This window comes from Trichechus manatus, unplaced genomic scaffold, assembly GCF_000243295.1.
Source record: "Trichechus manatus latirostris isolate Lorelei unplaced genomic scaffold, TriManLat1.0 scaffold00024, whole genome shotgun sequence".
NCBI lineage: Eukaryota > Metazoa > Chordata > Mammalia > Sirenia > Trichechidae > Trichechus > Trichechus manatus.
In genome coordinates, this window is record NW_004443960.1 from 2,077,412 (window position 1) to 2,098,667 (window position 21,256).

The 21,256-nt window shown below is 55.7% G+C and overlaps 1 protein-coding gene across 1 annotated transcript; it reads left to right on the forward strand.

Moving 5' to 3' along the window:
- The first annotated feature begins 15,731 nt into the window (after positions 1–15,731).
- On the forward strand, positions 15,732–21,072 carry ATP6V0C (ATPase H+ transporting V0 subunit c). The gene is made up of 3 exons (XM_004373182.2): positions 15,732–15,814; positions 20,413–20,596; positions 20,719–21,072. Exons 1-3 carry the CDS (start codon positions 15,736–15,738, stop codon positions 20,921–20,923), a joined length of 468 nt encoding a protein of 155 aa, XP_004373239.1. The 5' UTR covers positions 15,732–15,735; the 3' UTR covers positions 20,924–21,072.
- Positions 21,073–21,256: the final 184 nt, after the last annotated feature.

Sequence of the window (21,256 nt, forward strand, 5' to 3'; positions counted from 1 at the left end):
GACTCACACCGGCCCACCGCAGACGAGACTCACACAGGCCCCTGGCACCGCTGCTTGGAAGCACCCCACTCCCTGCCCCAGCCCCTCCCCTGTGCTGCCCCATCTAGGGCTGCCTCATGGGCAGTGACCCCACTTGGCTGGCTTTGAGTCTCCCCCAGGGTTGCATTTACTGCTGCGAGGTGGGAAGGGGAGGACAGGCCCGAGAGAGCACTGGGGGCTGGGGTGGAGGGCTGGAGGGAGACGCTGTCTGTGTTTCTGCAGAGCCTGGAGCTCCGGCTGGGCCTTGGTGTGTGCTCCAGCCTCTGCTGCTGACTGCCGGCCACTCCACCTCCGGGCCCGTCCAAGGAGCCCCTCGGCATTGTCGGAGCAGCCCGGCGGCCACGATGCAGCAGCCCCTCCCGTGAGCTCCCACGGTCTCCCCACTGCACTGCCTGTTTAGTCTCCCGCGTCCCTGGTGGGACGGGGCCCTGGAAACCGCCCACACCCCTCCCACAGCACGCGTGTCTCGGTCTCCCCCGGAGCCGCCTTCCCTTCTCGTGCCCCCACACCTGCCCCGCCAGCCTCACCTGGTACACAGGTCCTGCCCTGCCCGCCTGCTCTGTGTGGAGATGCCCTTCCTCTGCACTCCGGTGGCACCTGGGCACCACACGTCATGGTTGTCCAGACTCTGGGCACCTGGGCCCCCTGCCCAGTCCAGGCCTGGTGGGTGGTGGGTGCCAGGTGAACACTTGCCACGAGGACTACAGAACGGTCCCTCCTGCCCTCGTGACCCCCTCAGCTGGTCCTGAGGGGCCGGCACCGTGGGGGGAGAGGGATAAGCGGATGCCAAGTGGGCCTGTGGAGGCTCTGGGACCCCCCACCCACAGCCTGGTCCCCACGTGGCTCCAGGCAGCCCCACCGCGGTGTCCCCAGGATACCGTGCTCTGCCCATCTCCACATCTTCCCTTGCTCCTCCTGTGGGGGGCTTCCGTGCTCCAGCCCTCCCACTCAAGCCTCCCCATGAGCAGGGCAGCAAGTGTGGGACGAAGACCAGGAAGCTGCCGTGGCTTTGGGAATCCAGCAAACCTGTCGGAACTCAGTTTCTCCAACTGTAAAATGAGGACAATTGTCCTGTCCTGGTCTCCTCACAGGACTGCTGGGACGCTGAGGGGTGGTGGTGGTGGCGTGAGTCCCTATCCAAGGGAGCGGTGCTGTGGGGAGGTGTCCTGCTCCCCCACCGCGGACTGCTGCAGCCCCCTCCCTGGCCCCCCAGCACTTGCCTGTACTGCCAAGTTGAGTGTGATTAAACACTGTCTTGTTGCATCGACTCCAGGGCCCCCCGGCTGTTCTCTCTGCCTCAGGGGCCTCCAGGAACCCTGGGGTCAAACGGGGCTCACAGACGTCGTCTCCCTTCAGAACATAACAGTCCAGAAGCCGCATTTCAGCACGATGTGTGAGGTTTTCTCCGCAAACTTCCTGAAATGGGCTTTCTGTTGTGAACACCCCTCAGAGACCCCCGCCAGACTTCCGGAGATCCCGGCCAGGCTGTCGAGTATGGCCTGGTCATGTTGTGAGTCTGCATCTTGAGTGAAGTTCCTTGCTTTGTGTGCTTGTTAAATATCTCGTTTCTTTGAGTGTTTTCTTCCTGCTTTGTCTGCTAACCCAAAAGCTGTGTGGGGGGTGACCTCTTTTCTTACTGTTGTCCTTGTTACTGTCTGGTGTTGTGTCCCGTAGACTCGATTCCAGCTCATAGCAGCCCCATGTGGCAGAGTGGAACTGCCCCATAGGGTTTCCTAGGCTGTAATCTTTATGGGGAGCCCTGGTGGCACAGTGGTTAAGAGCTCAGTTGCTAACCTAAAGGTCAGTGGTTCAAACCCACCAGCCGCTCCACAGGAGAAAGATGTGGTGGTCTGCTTCTGTAAAGATTTCCAGCCTTGGAAACCCTATGGGGCAGTTGTACTCTGTCCTGTAGGGTCGCTGTAAGTTGGAATCACCTCTACAGCAAAGGGTTTTTAATCTTTATGGGAGCAGATCACTAGGTCTTTCTCTCATAGAGCCACTAGGTGAGTTTGAACTGCCAACCTGTGGTTAGTAGCTGAGCACTTAACCATTGTGCCCTGAGGGCTCCTCTGTCTCATATTTAAAAAAAAAAAAAAAAAACCCATTGGTGTCGAGTGGATTCCGACTCACAGTGACCCTAGAAGACAAGTAGAACTGCCCCATGGGGTTTCCAAGGAGCAGCTGGTGGATTTGAACTGCCCGCGTTTTGGTTAGCAGCTGTCTTGATTATCTAGTGCTGCTCTAACAGAAATACCACAAGTGGGTGGCTTTAACAAACAGAAGTTTATTCTCTCACAGTCTGGTAGGCTAGAAGTCCAAATTCAGGGCACCAGCTCCAGTGGAAGGCTTTCTCTATTGGCTCTGCGGGAAGGTCCTTGTCATCAGTCTTCCCCAGTTGAGGAGCTTCTTAGCACAGGGATCCCCAGGTCCAAAGGACTCGCTATTCTCCTGGCTCTTATTTGTTGGTGGTATGAGGTCCCCATATCTCTCTGCTCACTTCTCTCTTTTGTATCAAAAGATACTGGCTTAAGACACAACCTAATCTTGTAGATTAAGTTCTGCCTCATTAACATAACTGCCCCTAACCCTGCGTCATTAACATCATAGAGGTAGGAAAATCTCATCAGATGACAAAATGGTGAACGATCACACAATACTAGGAATCAAGGCCTAGCCGAGTTGACACATATTTTGGGGGGACACAGTTCAATCCATGGCAGCAGCCGAACTCTTTAACCACTGTACCACCAGAGAGCCCTTTATCTGATATTGTTTCTAAAAAGAATGTAGCTTACTTTGTTAACGTTCTCTATTATTCTTCTTGACTATTTACTATTAGCTTTCGATGTTAAAAATTAGGCAAAATTTGACAGAATTTCATAATAATTTTTTAGAGATGTGTGAAAATTAAAAGTTCATTTTAAAAACAAACAATTGAACATAATTTAAATCAGTTCATTAAATTAAATGAATCAGTTGAAGGAACCACACACCTTTAGGGCCTCAAAAAACCAGTTTTTCAAACAGTTATAACACGAGTTAGTCATTTGTATTTTATGATGTTTTAGTTATTGAATTAAAATTACTACTCTTATTTTGCATATTTTTGTAAAGCTGCATGCTTAATTTTTTGAGTTTTTCAACTTGTTTTAAGGATATTCTGAAAATTCCAGAAGACCTTCAAAATTCTCTTATCCATTTTCTGAAGCCATAAACCCTTTATAGTCTACTTATGTATCTTATAAAGGAGCCCTGGTGGTGCAGTGGTTCAGCTTTCAGCTAACTGAAAGGTCGGCGGTTCGAACCCACCAGCCATTCCACAGGAGAAAAGACCTGGAGATCTGCTCCTGTAAAGATTACAGGCTTGGCAGCTAACAGATACATAAGGAAATGCTCACGATCGTTAGCCATTAGAGAAATGCAAATCAAAACTACCATGAGATACCGTCTCACCCCAACAAGGCTAGCATTAATCCAAAAAACACAAAGTAATAAATGCTGGAGAGGTTGTGGAGAGACTGGAACACTTATATACTGCTGGTGGGAATGTAAAATGGTACAACCACTTTGGACATTGATTTGGTGCTTCCTTAAAAAGCTAGGAATAGAAATACCATATGATCCAGCAATCCCACTCCTTGGAATATATCCTAGAGAAATAAGAGCCGTCACATAAATAGATAAATATGCACACCTGTGTTCATTGCAGCCCTGTTCACAATAGCAAAAAGATGGAAACAACCTAGGTGCCAACCAACCCAATGGATGAACAAATTATGGTACATACAATGGAATACTATGCAACATAACAATGATGAATCCACAGAACATCTCACAACATGGATGAATCTGGAGGGTATTAGTAGTCGCAAAAGGACAAATACTGTATAAGCCCACTATAAGAACTCAAGAAAAGGTTTAAACACAGAAGAAAACATTCTTTGATGGTCACAAGGGTGGGGAGGGAAGGAGGGGGTATTCACTAACTAGATAGTAGATAAGAATTAGGTGAAGAGGACAACACAATACCAGGGACGTCAGCACAACGGGACTAAACTAGAAGCTAAGAAGTTTTCCTGAACACAACGAAACACTTTGAGGGACAGTGGCTGGGGTCTGGGGACCATGGTTTTGGGGGGGATCTAGGTCAATTGGCATAACAAAGTTTGTTAAGAAAATGTTCTGTGTCCACTTTGATGAGTGGCGTCTAGGGTCTTAAAAGTTTTCGAGCGGCCATCTAAGATGCATCAGTTGGTCCCAACCCACTTGGAGCAAAGGAGAATGAAGAACACCAAAGAGGAAAATATTAGCTCAAGACACAAAAGGGCCATGTAAACCAGAGACTCCATTGGCCTGAGACCAGAAGAACTAGATGGTGCCCGGCTACCACCAATGACCGCCCTGACAGAGAGCAGGGAGTCCCGCATGGAGCAGGAGAAAAGGGGTGCAGAACTTACATTCACATGAAAAGACCAGACGTAATGGCCTGACAGGCTGGGGCAACCCGTGAAGCCATGGCCCCCAGAAGCTCTGTTAACCCAGAACTAAAACTAATCCCCAAGCCCACTCTTCAGACAAAGATTAGACTGAACTATAAAACATAAAACAATATGAAGAGTGTGTGTCTTAGTTCAAGCAGAAACACGAGACCAAATGGGTGGCTCTTGGCGGGAGGCAGGATGAGAAGGCAGGAAGGGCCGGGAGCTGGTTGAATGGACACGGGAAACCTGGGGTAGAAAGGGACAGTGTGCTGTCACATTATAGGGATTGCAACTAACGTCACACAACAACGTGTATAAATTTTTGTATGAGAAATTAACTTGAGCTGTAAGCTTTCACCTAAAGAACAATTAAAAAAAAAAGGAGGAGGTTGAATTTTATGATAGGTGAACTATGTTGTTAGGTGCGTTGAGTCGGTTCCGACTCATAGCGACCCCATGTACCACAGAATAAAACACTGCCCCATCCTGTGCCCTGCTCACAGTCATTGCTGTGCTTGAGCCCATTGTTGCAGCCACTGTGTCAATCCATGTCATTGAGGGTCTTCCTCTTTCTCACTGACCCTCTACTTTACCAGGCATGATGTCCTTCTCCAGGGACTGATCCCTTCTGACAACATGTCCAAAGTATGTAAGACGTAGTCTCGCCATCCTTGCTTCTAAGGAGCATTCTGGTTGTACTTCTTCCAAGACGGATTTGTTCGTTTCTGGCAGTCCGTGGTATATTCAATATTCTTCGTTGAACACCACAATTCAGCGGTGTCAATTCTTCTTTGGTATTCCTTATTCATTGTCCAGCTTTCGCACGCGTATGATGCGACTGAAAATACCACAGCTTGGGTCAGGCGCCCCTTAGTCTTCAAGGTGCTTTTCAACACTTTAAAGAGGTCTTTTGTAGCAGATTTGCCCAATGCAATGCGTCTTTTAATTTAACTGCTGCTTCCGTGGATGTTGATCGTGGATCCAGGTAAAATGAAATCCTTGACAACCTCAATCTTTTCTCCATTTATCATGATGTTGCTTACTGGTCCAGGTGTGAGGATTCTTGTTTTCTTTATGTTGAGGTGTAATCCATACTGAAGACTGTGGTGTTCGATCTTTATCAGTAAGTGCTTCAAGTCCTCTTCACTTTCAGCAAGCAAGGTTGTGTCATCTGCATAACGCAGGTTGTTAAATGAGTCTTCCTCCAATCCTGATGCTGTGTTCTTCATAGAGTCCAGTTTCTCAGATTATTTGCTCAGCATACAGATTGAATAAGTGTGGTGAAAGAATACAACTCTGACGCACACCTTTCCTGACTTTAAACCGCGCAGTATCCCCTTGTTCTGTCCGAACAACTGCCTCTTGATCTATGTCCAGGTTCCTCATGAGCACAATGAAGCGTTCTGGAATTCCCAGCCCACGTGAACTATAGCTCAATAAAACCAGTTGGGCCATTTCCGACTCATGGTGACCCCATGTGTTTCAGAGTGACAAAAAGATTACAGCGTAGGAAACCCCGTCATGCAGTTCTCCTCTGTCCTGCAGGGTCACTGTGGTCAGAGTCAACTTGACGGCAAACACTATCTATTTTGTGTCTAATAAATTTAATTTTTTTTATTTTGAAGTAATTTTAGATTTATAGAAGGGTTGCAAAAATGGAACAGAGAGTTCCATATACTCTTTACGCAGCTTTCCCTAATATTACTATCCTACCTAACCATGGTACAATGATCAAAACCAAGAAGATTACCGTTGGTACGATGCTGTTCTAAACTAAACTGCAGACCATTCAGACTTCCTCAGTTTTTCCACCAATGTCCTTTTTCTGCTCCAGAAATAGAATGAATTTTTATAGATATTTCCTTTCTGACATTTTTATTAAATCCAGAGTGTCATCAAATTCACAGACTAATTTTGGTTCCAAAAACAAATTGCCACTAAGCAATCTAGCAGCCATGCCACATTTGGATCCACGTACCTGAGTAGTTCTCTTCCTCGGCCAAATGCCTCAGTGGCCCCTTTGTGTTGAAAGTCACCAAGCGAAGCAGGGTGCCAAGCAACCCTCACGGGTTCCTCCCTCACCCAGACATCTACGTTAGATGGAAAAGCTCATGGGTTTTTAAAAATATGCTAGTGTTAAAAAAAAAAAAAAAATCTGGGTTATATTAGCGTCTGGGTCCAAGGTCGTGTGAGTCATTGCTAAAGATAAAATGTGTCACAGAGTGCAGACTCTCACGCATTTGAGCAGACCAGCGGGATTTGGAGTCCCTGCGCTGCGCAGACGGTTAAGCGCTGGACTACTAATCGGAGGATTGGTATTTGGAACCCACCCAGAGTCACCTCAGAAGAAAGGCCTGGCAGTCTACTTCCAAAAAACCAGCCATTGAAAACCTCATGGAGCCACTCTACTCTGCCACACGTGGGGTCCCCATGAGTTGGAATTATTATTATTTTTTAATTGTGCTTTAAGTGAAAGTTTACAGCTCAAGTTAATTTCTCATGCAAAAATTTATACACGTTATGTGACATTAGTTGCAATCCCCACAATGTGACAGCACACTCCCCCCTTCCACCCCGGGTTCCCTGTGTCCATTCAGCTAGTTCCTGTCCCTTCCTGCATTCTCATCCTGCCTCCGGACGGGAGCCATCCATTTGGGCTCGTGTATCTGATTGAACTAAGAAGCACACTCCTCACGAGTATTATTTTTTGTTTTATCGTCCTGTCCAATCTTTGTCTGAAGAGCGGGCTTGGGGAACGGTTTCAGTTCTGGGTTAACAGAGCGTCTGGGGGCCAGAGTTTTGGGGGTTCTTCCAGTCTCTGTCAGACCATTAAGTCTGGTCTTTTTGCGGGAATGTGAGTTCTGCTCTGCCCTTTTCTCCTCCATCCAGGACTCTCTGTCGTGTTCCCTGTCAGGGCGGTCATGGTGGCCGCTGGGCACCACCTAGTTCTTCTGGTCTCAGCTGGTGGAGTCTCTGGCGGTTTTGGTTTTAGTATGGAATCTGTCAACATGGTGTCTGAGACCAAGGAAGCAAAGCCACATTTTCAAGCAGACACATTGACCCACGACATGACATGAGGACAGGGCCAACCAGCAGCCCAAAGCCCCCATCACAGACTGCGTGTCCACCATACCACCTGACTGCTCAGGCAGCAGCAGTCAGAACAAACAGGAGGGTAGTGAGTGAGCTGTCAGAAACAAGCACAGCGTTAGGGAGTTCCCCTGTAAACCTGCGTCCTGATGGGCAGCTGGGGCGGAGGGCAGGGGAAGGCTGGGCGCCCAGAGAGCGTTCTAGCTGTGGCCCGTTCCTGCTCCAGGTCTCCTCTTCCTCGTCCAGCGATGCTAAAGCTCCTGCCACCCATGCTGTCCCGGTGCCCTGTGTCCGTGAGAAGAGACAGGAGCGTAGCACTTCTCTAGTCCACACGGAAGCCCATAAGCCATCCAAGTCTTATCAAAAGCTTATAAGCTACCGATCGAAGAAAAACACCAGTTGTGGGGGTGATTTTACCTTTTCGATGTTGTGAACGACAGTTACTGGCTTTGAAAACTGGTTTACTAGACTGACACTCTGGACCGACCCCTGCCTGAACGTGAAAATAAAACGCTGCCAGGACCCCATGAAAATCTGTGAACCTGTAGTGACCATGCGAAGGACGTCGTGTTTGCTAAAGCAGAAGCAAGAGACCCCCCGCAAGATGGATTAGCGCAGCAGCCGCAAGAATGAACTCAAACATACCGACGATCATGAGGGTGGCACAGGACCGAGCGGCGTTTCCTTCTGATGTACATAAGGTGGCCGTGAGTCAGAGCCACTTGCCGGCAACTCACAATGACAGCAACAGTGAACATACGTGTGGATTTTAAGCAAAACCCAACTTTGCAGACGTGAGAGTAAACGGTTTAACGAGGTGTCTGGCCAGTGTTGACTTCAGTCCTAAATGAAATTATCGACGATTCACAGAGTAGCAGCCTTGGGAGAGGCTTGGCTTGCCAGCGCTGGGTGGGACCGGAAATTGAGGGTGCATCGCCTCCGGGGACAGCAGCATCTGTCTGTCCGTCTGTCAGAGGAGAAGGAAGCATGTGATACAGAAGGACTGCCCCCTCAAGGTAAAATTTCAAAGGACTGCGCTAGCCGAAGCACGGTCAATCCGTCCGTCCGAGAAGTCAGATAAACACTTCCTGCGATCGTGGAAATCTCCTGGGAAGGGGCACTGCAGCCAACAGGAAGGAGGAAACAGCTAAGTTGAGGCAAGGGCACATGCAAAGGCCCTGAGGCAGCCAATCGGTGCAGAGGAAGCTCCCACTGGTCATGTTTCCTATCATTTTGTTCGCAGCGCCCGACACATGGACACGCTCAGTAGATGCCTGGAGGATAGATGGGGAACAGCCTAAGGGAACGTGCAGAAAACCCAACGTCAAAAGTTACACTCCTGAGAGCAAGCTCGCGTTTCTCATTCAAAATGAGAATATTTTATCTGGAAGTTTATATAGGTCAATGTTAATGTCTTTCCAATACCTTGTGTTTTAGTTGTTTACGTCTGTATGATATGAAGAAAATGGAACCATGCTTTTTCTGTGAGCCCCTCCCTGGTGGGCCCTGCCTGTGCCCCTGCCCCTGCTGCAGGAGCTCTGTTAGGCCTTCCCGTGAAGCTGCTGCTGGCCACGCTTTCCTGCCCGGGTTCCTGTCACCCAGGCTGGGCGCATGGTGGACAACGGCCTCTTCCTGCTCTGCCTCCCAGACGAGCGCCATTCCCTGTGAGCGCCGTGCTGCTGGCCGGATCTGAGATGGGCTGGTGTGGCCCACAGCACTGCCACGCTCGCTGTCTCTGCACCAGCTTGCTTTCAGTGTCTCTGATGGCCTTGGGGCCTTTGCACATGCCATTTCCATGGCCTAACTGTTTCCTCCTTCCAGGTGGTGGCTCCAGGAGACGTCCAGCTAGGGGCCCAACGGGGGCCGGCCCCTCTGTCCCAGCGCCTTCTTGCACTTTAGACAACTCTCAGTGTTTGTCAGTGTCCCTGTGGCCCCACCCTCGAGACTGAGCCCGGAACACGGTGGAATGCCTGAACTGCTGGGGGCCATCTGGGGCTGTTCTGGAGGAGTGCTGGGTGTCCACACGGCGTGTGCTGCTCTCACATGGTGTATCTGTTTCCGGGGCCCACAGTAAGGCCCCCCGCCAGCATTCCCTGCAGTATCAGTGCCCTAGACCCTTCCGAGGCAGGCCAGAACTGGGCAAGACTTGTTTCCTGGGGGGAGCCGCAGGGCCTGGCTGGAAGGAGGCATAGGGCTGTGTCCTCTGATGTCACAGAGGCCCAGTCAATGGGGAGGCCACAACGCCGGCCCAACTGGACCAGGCAGGCTGGACCTTCCTCTCCCGGTACCTGCATCATCTGCCTTCCCACAGCGCCCGCTTCACCCTGCTCTGTGGCATGGCGGCCCAGCTGGCATCCCCACCTCTAGCCGCCTGGGTGAGTGTTTTGTCTATTTGGTTGTCTTGGTTTTGAAAAGGTAAAATGTTCACCTTGTCAAACATTAATACAGCACAGGGTATGTGAAGTGGGAAGTCTCCTTCCTCCCTCCCCAGAGGCCACCACCGGCAGCATTGGCCGTGTGCGTGGTAAAGGCGGCCCTGTGTGGAGCAAACAGTTAAGCACTCAACTACTAGCCAAAAGGTCGACAGTTTGGCCCCACCCAGAGGCTCCTTGGAAAACAGGCCTGGTGATCTGCTTCTGAAAGGTCACAACTTTGAAAACCCCGTGGAGCAGTTCTACTCTGCATGCATGGGGTCGCCATGAGTTGGAATCGACTCCACAGCAGCTACCACCAACAACCACCTGGGTCTCAAACTTGTGCACCGTGACCCGCCCCGCCCCACCGTGACCCGCCCCGCCCCACCGTGACATGCCCTGCCCCACCGTGACCCGCCCTGTGGCATGCCCTGCCCCACAGTGACACACCCTCACCCCTTGCTCCTTGTGGCTTACCTGCCGCAGGGATCATCCACGGCAGAAGGGACAGCCTGCTCCCGTCTCTGCATGTGGCTGGCGTGGTCATTGTTTGTGTCCCTTCTTCCCTGCTTCCCTGCAGACCCAAGCCGGGCAGGGTAGAGACCCTCACATCTGCCAGGCTCCAAGTCACAGAGCCCCAGCCCCATCCTCCTTCCTACACCTCAGCATCTAATGACCACGCTGAGGGCCCGCTTCCCTGGCCCTCCTCATCCTGCGTCTTCAGGGCCTGTAAGTGCAGGATGAATGAGTGAGGGTCTGAGGCTGACAGGGCCCTGGGGGTGCAAGCCCCACCTGGGAGAGTGTGAGGGACTTCTGTGAGGCCTTTGGGGTGCTGACCTAGCCAGAGGGGGGCCTGGAGCCCCAGGGCAGGATGCATCCAGCACCCTGAGAATCTGCTCCTGAGACCAGGCACTGACCGGGTTTCAGCAATCAGCCAGACTCTGTCCCTTCCCAGACCACTGAGGGAGAGAGAGCCACACAGCGCCCCCTGGTGATCAGGCCTGGCCCTGCACCTCTTGCACACCCTACTGGACAGCCAACAGTCAGAACCCATCAGGCTCTTGGCTGTCAGTCCTCCAAGATTGGGGTCAGCCAGAAGGACAGGGAATGGCCCGTCCCTGGGGTCCTCCCGGTCATCTGACTCTGACCTCTTGCCCTCTCAGTGTCTGACAAATCCACTGGAGCTTCTTGGGGATCACAGCCCACCCGCACTGCCGGGGCTCCCCGTAACTGTGCCTCCCACGGAACGTCCCTGGGCCAAGTGCAGGCAGCGGCCTTCAGATCTCCCTTGTGCCATGTGTTTATCTATAAGCCATTTTTAATTTTTAAAAATTCCTTATATCATTTTATGAGCCCTGGTGGCTCAATGAATAAGCACTCAGCTGCTAACCGAAAGGGCAGTTTGAACCCACCCAGCAGCTCCGAGGAAGAAAGACCTGGTGATCCGCTCCCATAACGTTTACAGCCTAGAAGACCTATGGGGCGTCTCCATTCTGTCACATGGGGCTGCTATGAGTCAGGATTGCCTCGACAGCACCCAACAACAACAAATACCATTCTATAAGCCTTGTTTCTTTAATTATGGAAAAAATACATCACCTTTACTTTCCACCCCGACCCCAATAATGCCACCACATTCCTGCCCACGTCCCTTCGGCCTCCCTGGGCCCCGAGTGGCACTCAGCTAACCAGGGAGAGGGAGCCATGCCATCTCTCAGTGCTCTCTCTGGGCCTGTCGCCATGGTGACTCGGGGAGAAGGCCCCGCTCAGGCGGACGGGGTGTCCTGACGTTCTAGATTATGCTGCCGGACCGCTGCAGCTTCTTTTCTTCCTTGGAACGGCTTCCTTGGGAGAAGTGCATCTTTCCAATCACTTGAGTCCATTTGGAATTTAATTCCTGGTGCCTCTGCGTTCCCCGCCCTCCCCCACCCCTTCGTTCTCCAAAGTGCCATTGGTTTTCTGCCGCTGCCTTTTGGTCAGGACGGCGGGCTGAGGGTCCCACCCTGGGTCTCTGACTGCCTCCCCTTTTCAGGGTCTCTGAGTTTCCCCAAGGCCCTCCCTTGCCATGACTGGAAATCCCCACCCAGGCAGTGACAGGCCAGTGACTCGTGATGCTGTGATTTCATGCTGGGGTTGTGGGGAGGAAGTAGCTTTGAGTGAAAAGGTGCAGATTTGCCCCTGGCCGTCCCCTCCTGCAGCCTGTCAGAGCACAGGGCCAGAGGAATGCTGTATCCCCACCCCAGGACCCTGCCATGGCTGGGAAGTCCAAAGCTGGTGACCTGAGCCCTTGGGGCCCCTTCACCTGGTGGCCAGACAGGCCATTCTCAGCCCCTGGGCTTGGAGTTTCAGTTCCGCCTGTTACCTGGTGACCCCGGGCAAGGTTCCTCACCCGCCTGCACCTGCTTCTTGTCTGCAAAATGAGGGCAATAATGGTGGCTTCCTCCCAGGTCACCCCGGGGGTACCTAAGATAATACCCACACGGAGCTTAGAAAGAAGAGGGCCGGGCACACAGTAGGTGCTCAATAAATGTTAGCTGTGCATGTGAAGCACCCTACCAGGGGACATAGAGAAAGAGGACAGACTCTCAGTGGGGGAGACTGCAAGGGAGGAGAGGGGAGGCCAGGAGGGCTTCCTGGAGGAAGTGGTGTCTGAGTGGGTTTAAAGACTGAGTAGTATTAGCTAACTCAGAAGGGAGAAAGAGTAGCTGGTGCAGAAGGAGCCACATGCTTAAGGACACTAGCGATGTGGGGGGTGGAGCAGGGCGAGTGGGGGAGCAGGTGTAAGTGGGAGGAGACCCCCGGAGGGTCCTGCTGGGTGACAGGGAGATGTTGAAGGATTCCTGGAGGGAAGTGACTGCTCAGATTTGCCACTTAGAAGGATCCCGTGGCTTCAGGGGGAAGAATGGGTTGATGGAGAGAAGACCCAGAACGCAAGTGGAGTGGGAACAGCGCACAGGGGCCGGGTGGGGGCAGGGCAGGACAGGGCGACGCTGAGTGAGTAATTGAGAGTGAGGAAGAGGAGGAACAGCGTCACTGCTGGGGCGAAAGGCTGGGCGGCTGGGGGGCCTTTGACCCAAAGTGGAAAGAACCACAGTGTCTAGGTTCTCTGGAGCAAGCCTGTGAGACGTATGTGTGCATACATACATATACATACATCTATATGAAGCCCTGGTGGCGCAGTGGTTAAGAGCTACAGTGAGCTATGGCTGCTCACCAAAATTGGCAGTTCAAATCCACCAGCCCCTCCTTGGAAACCCTATGGGGCAGTTCTACTCTGTCCTGTAGGGTCGCTCTGGGTCAGAATCGACTCGATAGCCATGTTTTTGTTTTTGTTTTTTTTACTACCTATATATGTGTACATACATAAACATAGGCAGATTTACTTCAAGGAAATGGCTTGTGCAATTGTGGGGACCAGCAAATCCCTAGGCCAGGTGGCAGGCGGGAGACCTCTGGTGGCCACGGGGGGGGGACGGGGGGGGCCAGCTGAGTTTGAGACACACTGAGTTGGGGTGTCCCAAGCCCCAGTGGAGACCCAGTGTGACCTCTCACCCCGGAGCCACAGACGAAAGTGGGAAAACCTTAAGACAGCAGGGAGCAAAGCTGACCACCTGCCGATGCCCCGAGGGGACTGTCTCCCCACTCCACTGCCAAACCAGGGCTCTGTGCACTTCCCGCCTCCGGACTTACAACCACTGGTCCCTGTCGGTGGGCTGCCCTTGCCCTCCTTCCTTTGGCCTGAACTGTCCCCTCCAGCAAGGTCCAGTATCACCCTCTCCAGGCAACCTCCCTCCCGGCCCCCACCCAGCCCCAGCCCTGTATCCTAAGTGCCGGGGGGTCTGGCCTGGGGCAGGCCCTTGGAGGGCGATCCGGGCTAGAAAGGTGCAGCTGAAGTTACTGTAGATGGAGGACAACACGCAGGTGAGGCTGTGACTGCTCGGGGGAAGGGCAGCCCTGGGAGGGTCCCGGACCTGCAGCGAAGCCTGGTGCTGCTCCCCCTTGTGACTCTAGGAAGCAGTGGTCTGAGGAACGAGCTATAGGAGTGGGCAGGAGAGAGGAGAGGGTGCAGAGAAGCCTGACAAATGTCCCTCCATCTAGAGAAATGGCGGTCACTGTGGCCTTGACAAGGACAAGGAGCCAGGGAGGGCAGGGCAGGGAGGAAGCAGGGGCACTGCACGAAGAGACCTCTCTCAAGAAGTCTGAGTGGGAGGCAAGAAAGGGGGCAGAGGGAGGCGGGGAGGGCTTCCAGGGGGAGCTGCTGCGTCCTTTCTGGATGTGGGACTTTTAGGGGCTGCGGGTTCAGAGGGTGGCAGATCTGGCTGAGCCAGCAGGGAGGTTGGAGGGCTGGAGGGAGGTTCCTGCCTGGAAGGAGGAGCTGAGAGTCCAGCAGAGGGAGGGCCAGATTGGGGAAGGTGACCCCACCACCCACATGGAGGGGGTTGATCACAGTGGGCACAGAGAAAGTGCTTTAACACAGAGATGAGAGCTTGGGGGTGCAGGGGAGACCCAGCCACTGCCAGGGCTCCTGGAAGGGGGCGCGGACAAGAAGGGTTAAGGGAGGCCCAAGGAACTGAGGAGTGGAGATAAGGCGTGGGACCCGTTGCGTGGGGGGCAGCGGGCAGTGCCGGCCCGGGACAGGGGACAGGGCTACCTGCTTGGGGATAAGGCCGCCCTGCAGCTGTGGGGACAGGATGGGGGCCCCGGGACAGGCAAAAATCCGCGGTGTCCCCGACAGGCCGAAACACTGGCAGGGGTTCAAACTAGTCAAGCCTACATCTTGAGGGGTCCCTCCCCCCCCAGCTGACGTCTGGGTCCCTGACGCAGGGGAGGGGACAGACGGTGGGAAGGGGGCTCTTTTTCATCAGAAGCGAAGGGTGAAATCACCAAACGGAGGGTCAGAGCTGGTGGGTCTCGCCCGGGAGAAGACTGGCGAGGCCCGGCTGTTTGGGGACGGCAGGGGCGACCTGGGGACACACAGGGCTGCGGATGGAGGTCGTGACCTCATAGGTGGAGTGGGGGCTCTCCTGGGCTCCGGAGCAGAGGAGGCCGGCATCCGGGACTCGGCATTCCAGCTTTGCCTGCTCCGGGAAGCCCGTGGTCCGGACTGGCCAGACCGGGCGCCCAGAGGGTCCAGACTGCGCTGGCGCTCAGTCCGTGAGAGATGCGGAAGAAAGGCCAGGCGGTGAGAACAGTTAATGCGGCGAACGCCAAGGCAAAGCAGCGCTCGGACCCGAACGCCGTCTTCGCCCGGCAGCCAGCAGAAGAGGTGGGACGGCGAGGCCACGCCCCTTATGCTAATATACGCTCCACCGCCCCGCCCCGGCCCAGGGGCCCGACGGGTCCAACGCGGCGGGGTTCGAGAGGCCGGCGGTACCCCGCAACGCACCCTGGAGACCGAGGCGGGGCGTGGCGACGGAGCACGGACCGGTGGCGGGGTGGCCCGGCGCGGGGGCAGTCGGCGAGCCGCCTGGGCGTCGCCGGGACGCGTCTCCCCCTGCCGGAGTGAGGTGGTGCGGCCCGCAGGGGGCGGGGCGCGGGTCATGTGACGCGGCGGCGGGCGCCATTTTGTTCTGCGGTGCTGGTATTTAGAGCGCAGCGGCTGACTGGCCGGATCGCCTTCGCCGCCGCCGGTCCCCTCGCCTCCGCGCCCGTCCGCCCCAGGCTGACTCGCCCCCGCCTTGGCCCGCTGAGCTCGCCCCCCACCCGCAGACATGTCCGACACAACGGGCGTCCCCGAGTACGCCTCCTTTTTCGCCGTCATGGGCGCCTCGGCCGCCATGGTCTTCAGCGGTGAGCGCCGCGACAAGAGGGACCGCGGGCGGGGGGCGCCAGGGCGCGCGGGGCTCCTGCCCGCAGCCCGCGGGGTTCGGCCTCTGACGTCACTCTGACGCAATTCGGAGCTGTTGGGGGTGCCCGGCGCCCCATCCGACCACGGGCGGGGGTCCGGGCTTGCGGGCTGCGAGGACAGCCTGGGATCCTGGGGTTCCGGGGCTCCTGGGCCGGGCAGCCCCTGCCAGCCGTCTGCGTCGGTGCGGGGGTGGGGTGGCAGCGCCGCTGCCATCTTAGCCGGGAAAGGAGAGCGGGAGGCCGGGGTGGGGGCGCGGGGGGCGGTGCGCGGGCTGCGCCTGCTGCGCACCCGGCCCCCCCCAGTCCTGCGGGCAGGTGTGACATCACACCTCGGCAGGCTCCCCCGACGCGGGGCCGCCCTGTCTGTGGGCGGCGGGGGCGGGGGATCGGGCCGAGGGAGCCCTGTCCCCGCAGAGGCTCACGCCTTCAGCCTTGACAGGGACAAGTGCTTCCGGTTAGGGTTTGCCGCGGTTTCCCAAGAGTGCCGTCAGCTGTCTGGGCTGGTTGGGAAAGCTGTGCCGAGGGCTTGGTCCTGAGAGTCGGAAGGACCGAGGGACGGAGGAGGGTGGCAGTGTGTGGAGAACCGGAGGTCAGACAGGCCGACGGCGAAGGATGGGAGGCTCTGCCGTGTGGAGGCTCGTTGAGGGTCTGTGTTTTGAGATGTCCCCGTTTACGGGATTGGGTCTTTGTCCCTTGGGAGGGAGTCTTTCAGCTCTGGCCCTGATGAATGAATGAATGACCGACCGACCTTCCCTTCCTGGAATTGGGAGGGGCTGCCCTGGGCGTGGGGGAGGGGACCTCCGGGGTTCTTGGTGACCCCCTATTTCTGAGGTGGCAGTTGGGTCTCTCTGGAGTGGGGTTGGCTCTTGGCAGTCCTGGGGTGTCAAGTGCAGTGAGAATCGGCCTATGTGGGAAGAAGTTTCTTGAGCAAGGACTGTGAATGCAAGTACCAACCTGGCTGCAGCCCCTAGGGACTAGTCTGGTCTGGTCTGAGCCTCTTCAGGTAGGTGTGGTTTTGGGCTCTGATGACCTTGCCCTGCCCCACCTTACCTGCGGACTGGGGAGGCTCCTAAGCAGGTATATGGAGGGTTTGAACTCCAAACACAGTGTTTGCTGATTGTAAACACTTGGGGTGGGGGCTTGGGGGCTCTGCTCTCTGGGATGCCTCTGCCTGGGCTTGCCTGCCGGTCACATGCTGCTGAGTGAGCCCTGCCCTCCCCGTCATGTGAGGTAGGGGGTCATTTGTGGTGGGAGAAATGGTCTGGACTTCCTCTTCTCCCAGGCCACGCCTGCTCTTTCCATAGCTTGGGGGGGCTGGCTGCTCTGGAGCTCCTTCAAACCTTCCCCACCAGCCTTTTCTGCTCTGTGCTCCCAGAATCTCTCCCAGCATTCTGCTCTGCCCGGCCACCTGTGGGCGGCCATGTGTGGCTGTCATGGCTTCTATTGTGTGCCAGGCACAGGGGAGACGTCAGTGAGCAAGGAAGATACCTGCCTCGTAGAACTCGGGCATTCTAGCTGTCCCTGCTTGCCTTCCAAGCCCTTTCTGCACCAGCTCCTTGCCTCCCTCCATCCAGACCTGCAAGGTGCTTTCACATGAGGCCAGGACAGGTCATTGCTGGCCCCGGGCTTTCCTGCTTAAGCCTGGCTCCTGGGCACAGAGGCCTCCATGCTGGCTCTCAGCCCCACTCCCCTCCCCACAAGAGCCGCCTTCTTACGGAGCCAGTTGAGTCAGCTTCTGACTTCATTTTGCCTATAAACTTGGCCCTTTTCCAGGGCTGGCGTTCATCTGCTGAGCCCACCTCTTAGGGTTTCTCCCTGAACAGGTGCCTTCGTCCCAGGCCTCGGTGGTGCGCCCAGGCTGACCCCAGCTCTTTCCTGCACCCCAGCCGCCCTCGGCCTGCCTAGCCCCTGGTCTGGCTGGTCGTCTTCAAACCAGCTGCAGTCGGAGCCTGTCTTTCAGGGCCCGCTCCCATCTTGCATTGCCGCTTCCCCTTTTTTCTGCAGTATGACAAAAGTTCCAGCACTTATTTCTTCATCACTCCTTCCATGAAGACGTCCGTTGCTCCTTTTCCGTATTTTTTACTTCCTCCCCGCTGGCGGCACCCCGTGAGTGGTTGGCATGTTCCTGGAACTGCCTGCTGGCTTCTCCCCTCGGTCTGGTGGTGCTGGAAGGTGTGCCTTCCGGAACCCCGGGGTGGCAGGCTGGGCCTTCCTAGAGACCTGCCACTGCCCAGGGCGAGAGGCTGTCATCTCCTGCTGCTCCGCCCCCTGATGGTCGATGGGCATAGGGTCTCTTCCCTTTGTTCTGTTGTTGCTCCCTCCTCCTACCAGCCACATGATCTCCCCACCGGTCCAGAAGGCCCTGCGCGTCCTGCCTCGTGCGCACTCTGTTCCCAGTTTCCAGTCTCCCAGTAGCAGCTGGGCCTATGGGAGCCCAAAGATGCATTTGCAGCAGGAGAGCTGCAGGCAAGACCTCCTGAAGGTGGGACGGCAGCCCGGGCAGAGGATGGTGGTTTCCAGGTGTGGCATCGTCCACGCCTTGGCCGGCGCTCTCTCCACCCATTTTGTTTGGTGTCTCTGTTCTGTGTGGAGCTCCCACTCTGCCTCGTCTTCCTGTGATCCCCACACACTTTCACAGCTCCACATGGCATTGCCGCCTCCATGAAGCCTGTCCCCAGGGCCCCCGCCTGCCCCATCCCAGACGGGGCTGGTGTACTCAGAGTGCACAGGAGCCCTGTGAAGGTGGATTCCCTCTGGGTACAGAGTGGGCATCTCTTAGCCCAAATCGATGAGTAGAATGTGCACAGGAATGGCCGGATTGCACGGTCCCCTGCCACCTCGATGCGCACGGAAGAGCACTCAGGAAATCAAAGGACATATTGCAGAGGCAGATCTGCTGCAGAAAGACCCTTCGAAGTGTTAAAAAGTCAACGTCACTTTGCAGACTAAGGTGCGCTTGGCTCGTCCTGGTGTTACGATCTCCTCATACGCGTGTGAAAGCGGGACAGCGAACGAGGAAGACGGAAGAATTATTGGCGCCTTTGAATTACGGTGTTGGCAAAGAATATTGCATATACCATGGACTACCAGAAGAACCAACTAATCTGTCTGGGAAGAAGTACTGTCAGAACGCTTCTTAGAAGGGAGGATGGGGAGACTTTGTCTCACATACTTTGGACATATTATCAGGAGGGACCATTCCCTAGAGAAGGACATCATGCTGGGTAAAGTAGAGGGTCAGCGAAAAAGAGGAAGACCCTCAACGAGACGGACTGACGCAGTGGCTGCAGCAGTGGGCTCAGACATAGCAAGGGCGGTGAGGACGGTGCAGGAGCGGGCAGTGTTTCGTTCTGTGGTACATGAGGTTGCTATGAGTCAGAACGGGCACCTAACACCGCCAACTGCCACCTCTGACCTGGGTCATTCTCTGTGGAGCAAGCCCATCACTGGCCCCTGGGTGCTCCCTAGAACGACCCTGGGCTGAGGTGGGGCTGCCAGTGCAGCCTGCCCCCAGCAATGCAGCAGACCCTGTGGTCACCCTGGAGGGCAGGTGGCAGCTGGCTGGGCCCCCTGTGGGTCTCCACTGTTCTCTGTCAGCATTACCCTAGACTTCATGGAGAGAGTCTGGGAGAGGGGATATGCCCTGGGGAGGAGGAGGGATGGTTTCAGAGGAGACAGGCCCTCTGGAGTCCTTCCTGTGCTGTGGGAGGCCTCAGGCAATGGCCTCTGAGCCAGGCCTGGTCAACTTGAGGCTGCGGTGCCCATGGGGTGGCCTCTTCTGGTGGTCCTGGCTGGCTGATGGGTCCCTGGGCAGAGCCTACATCCTGTCCTTGGCCCTTCCCATGATTTAGAAAAGATCCTCTGGGCTGTTGAGGGCCTGCTGTGTGTGGCTGAGGGGCCGGGAGCAGCGCTCTGAGCAGAGCACCCAGCTAGGTGCCACAGGACCTGGCCCTCACCGGGAGCAAGCGGGTCCTCTTCTGGCCCTCTGACCTGGGGTGGCTCTTCCAGCATGCTGTCCCCGGTCGATAGCACCGAGGGCTGGCCTGGCCTGATACCTGGGCTGCTGAGACGGCATCAGCTTGTGTCTTTCTTTTTGGGTCTTTCCTGACTCGGGTGCCTGGGACTCCAGGGCATCTGGGGGCCAAGTGGCCTGTTTTCCCCTGTAACTGGGCAGCCTCGCCTGTTCTAGCTCCACCATTTGCTTGCAGGCAGCTGCATCCAAGTCTCCTTAAGAACAGCAGGCTTTGGGGTGTGCTGGTGAGTTGGGGGCAGGGCTTCCTGGTGGACTGGAGCCCCAGATTCCCCAGACGCTGAGAAGGGCCTCTGAGGAAGCTTCGGACTTTCGGGTGGTGGGCCTCACCAGAGGCAAGGCATAGCTACCCCGCTGTTCTCCCGAGAGGCCTCCTGCCCCCGGCCGGGTGCTCTGCTCAGCACCACCTCACATTGCATGTGGTAACTTGGGGTGGCCCTCACAGCTGTGCCGGAGCCATCCCCCAGGATGCTGCCTCAGGCCCTGGGCTCACCTCACCTCCCTCCCACAGCCCTGGGTGCCGCCTATGGCACGGCCAAGAGCGGCACAGGCATCGCAGCCATGTCGGTCATGCGGCCAGAGCTGATCATGAAGTCCATCATCCCAGTTGTCATGGCCGGCATCATCGCCATTTACGGCCTGGTGGTGGCTGTCCTCATCGCTAACTCCCTGAATGACAAGATCTCCCTCTACAAGTGAGTGCCAGGCAGCCTGCTGCTGCCGTGCCCTCCCCCATCCTGCCCTCCCAGGCACTCCACAGGGCTGCGGGGAGGACGGTGCCTGGCTGCTAATGTAGATCTTGTCTCTCTCTCCCCAGGAGTTTCCTTCAGCTGGGCGCAGGCCTGAGTGTGGGCCTCAGCGGGCTGGCAGCCGGCTTTGCCATTGGCATCGTGGGGGATGCTGGCGTGCGAGGCACTGCCCAGCAGCCCCGGCTATTTGTGGGCATGATCCTGATTCTCATCTTCGCCGAGGTGCTTGGTCTCTACGGCCTCATCGTTGCCCTCATTCTCTCTACAAAGTAGCCCCTCTTCACGCACAGCAGCCACAGAATACAGTGTAAAGACCACCCCCCTCCTCATTCCAGAAGAACAGCCCGACACACACGCACGGGGCCGCTGACCCCTCAGTAGCTGGTCTTGTAAATGCGCAGTGTCTTAGTGCCCATCGTCTGTTGCCCGCCTTGCCCCAAGCCCCCGCCCCGTGCTGTGGACATCTGGGCCCACTCCCCTCCCACCCAGGCCCCTTACCGGTGAGGAGCAGGCCCCGGCTGCCCCCAGAGTGCGCTGTGTGTAAGGATGAATTAGACATTTTTCTCTTAAGTGGTTGTTTATTTATAAAAGATTTGACCTGTTCGT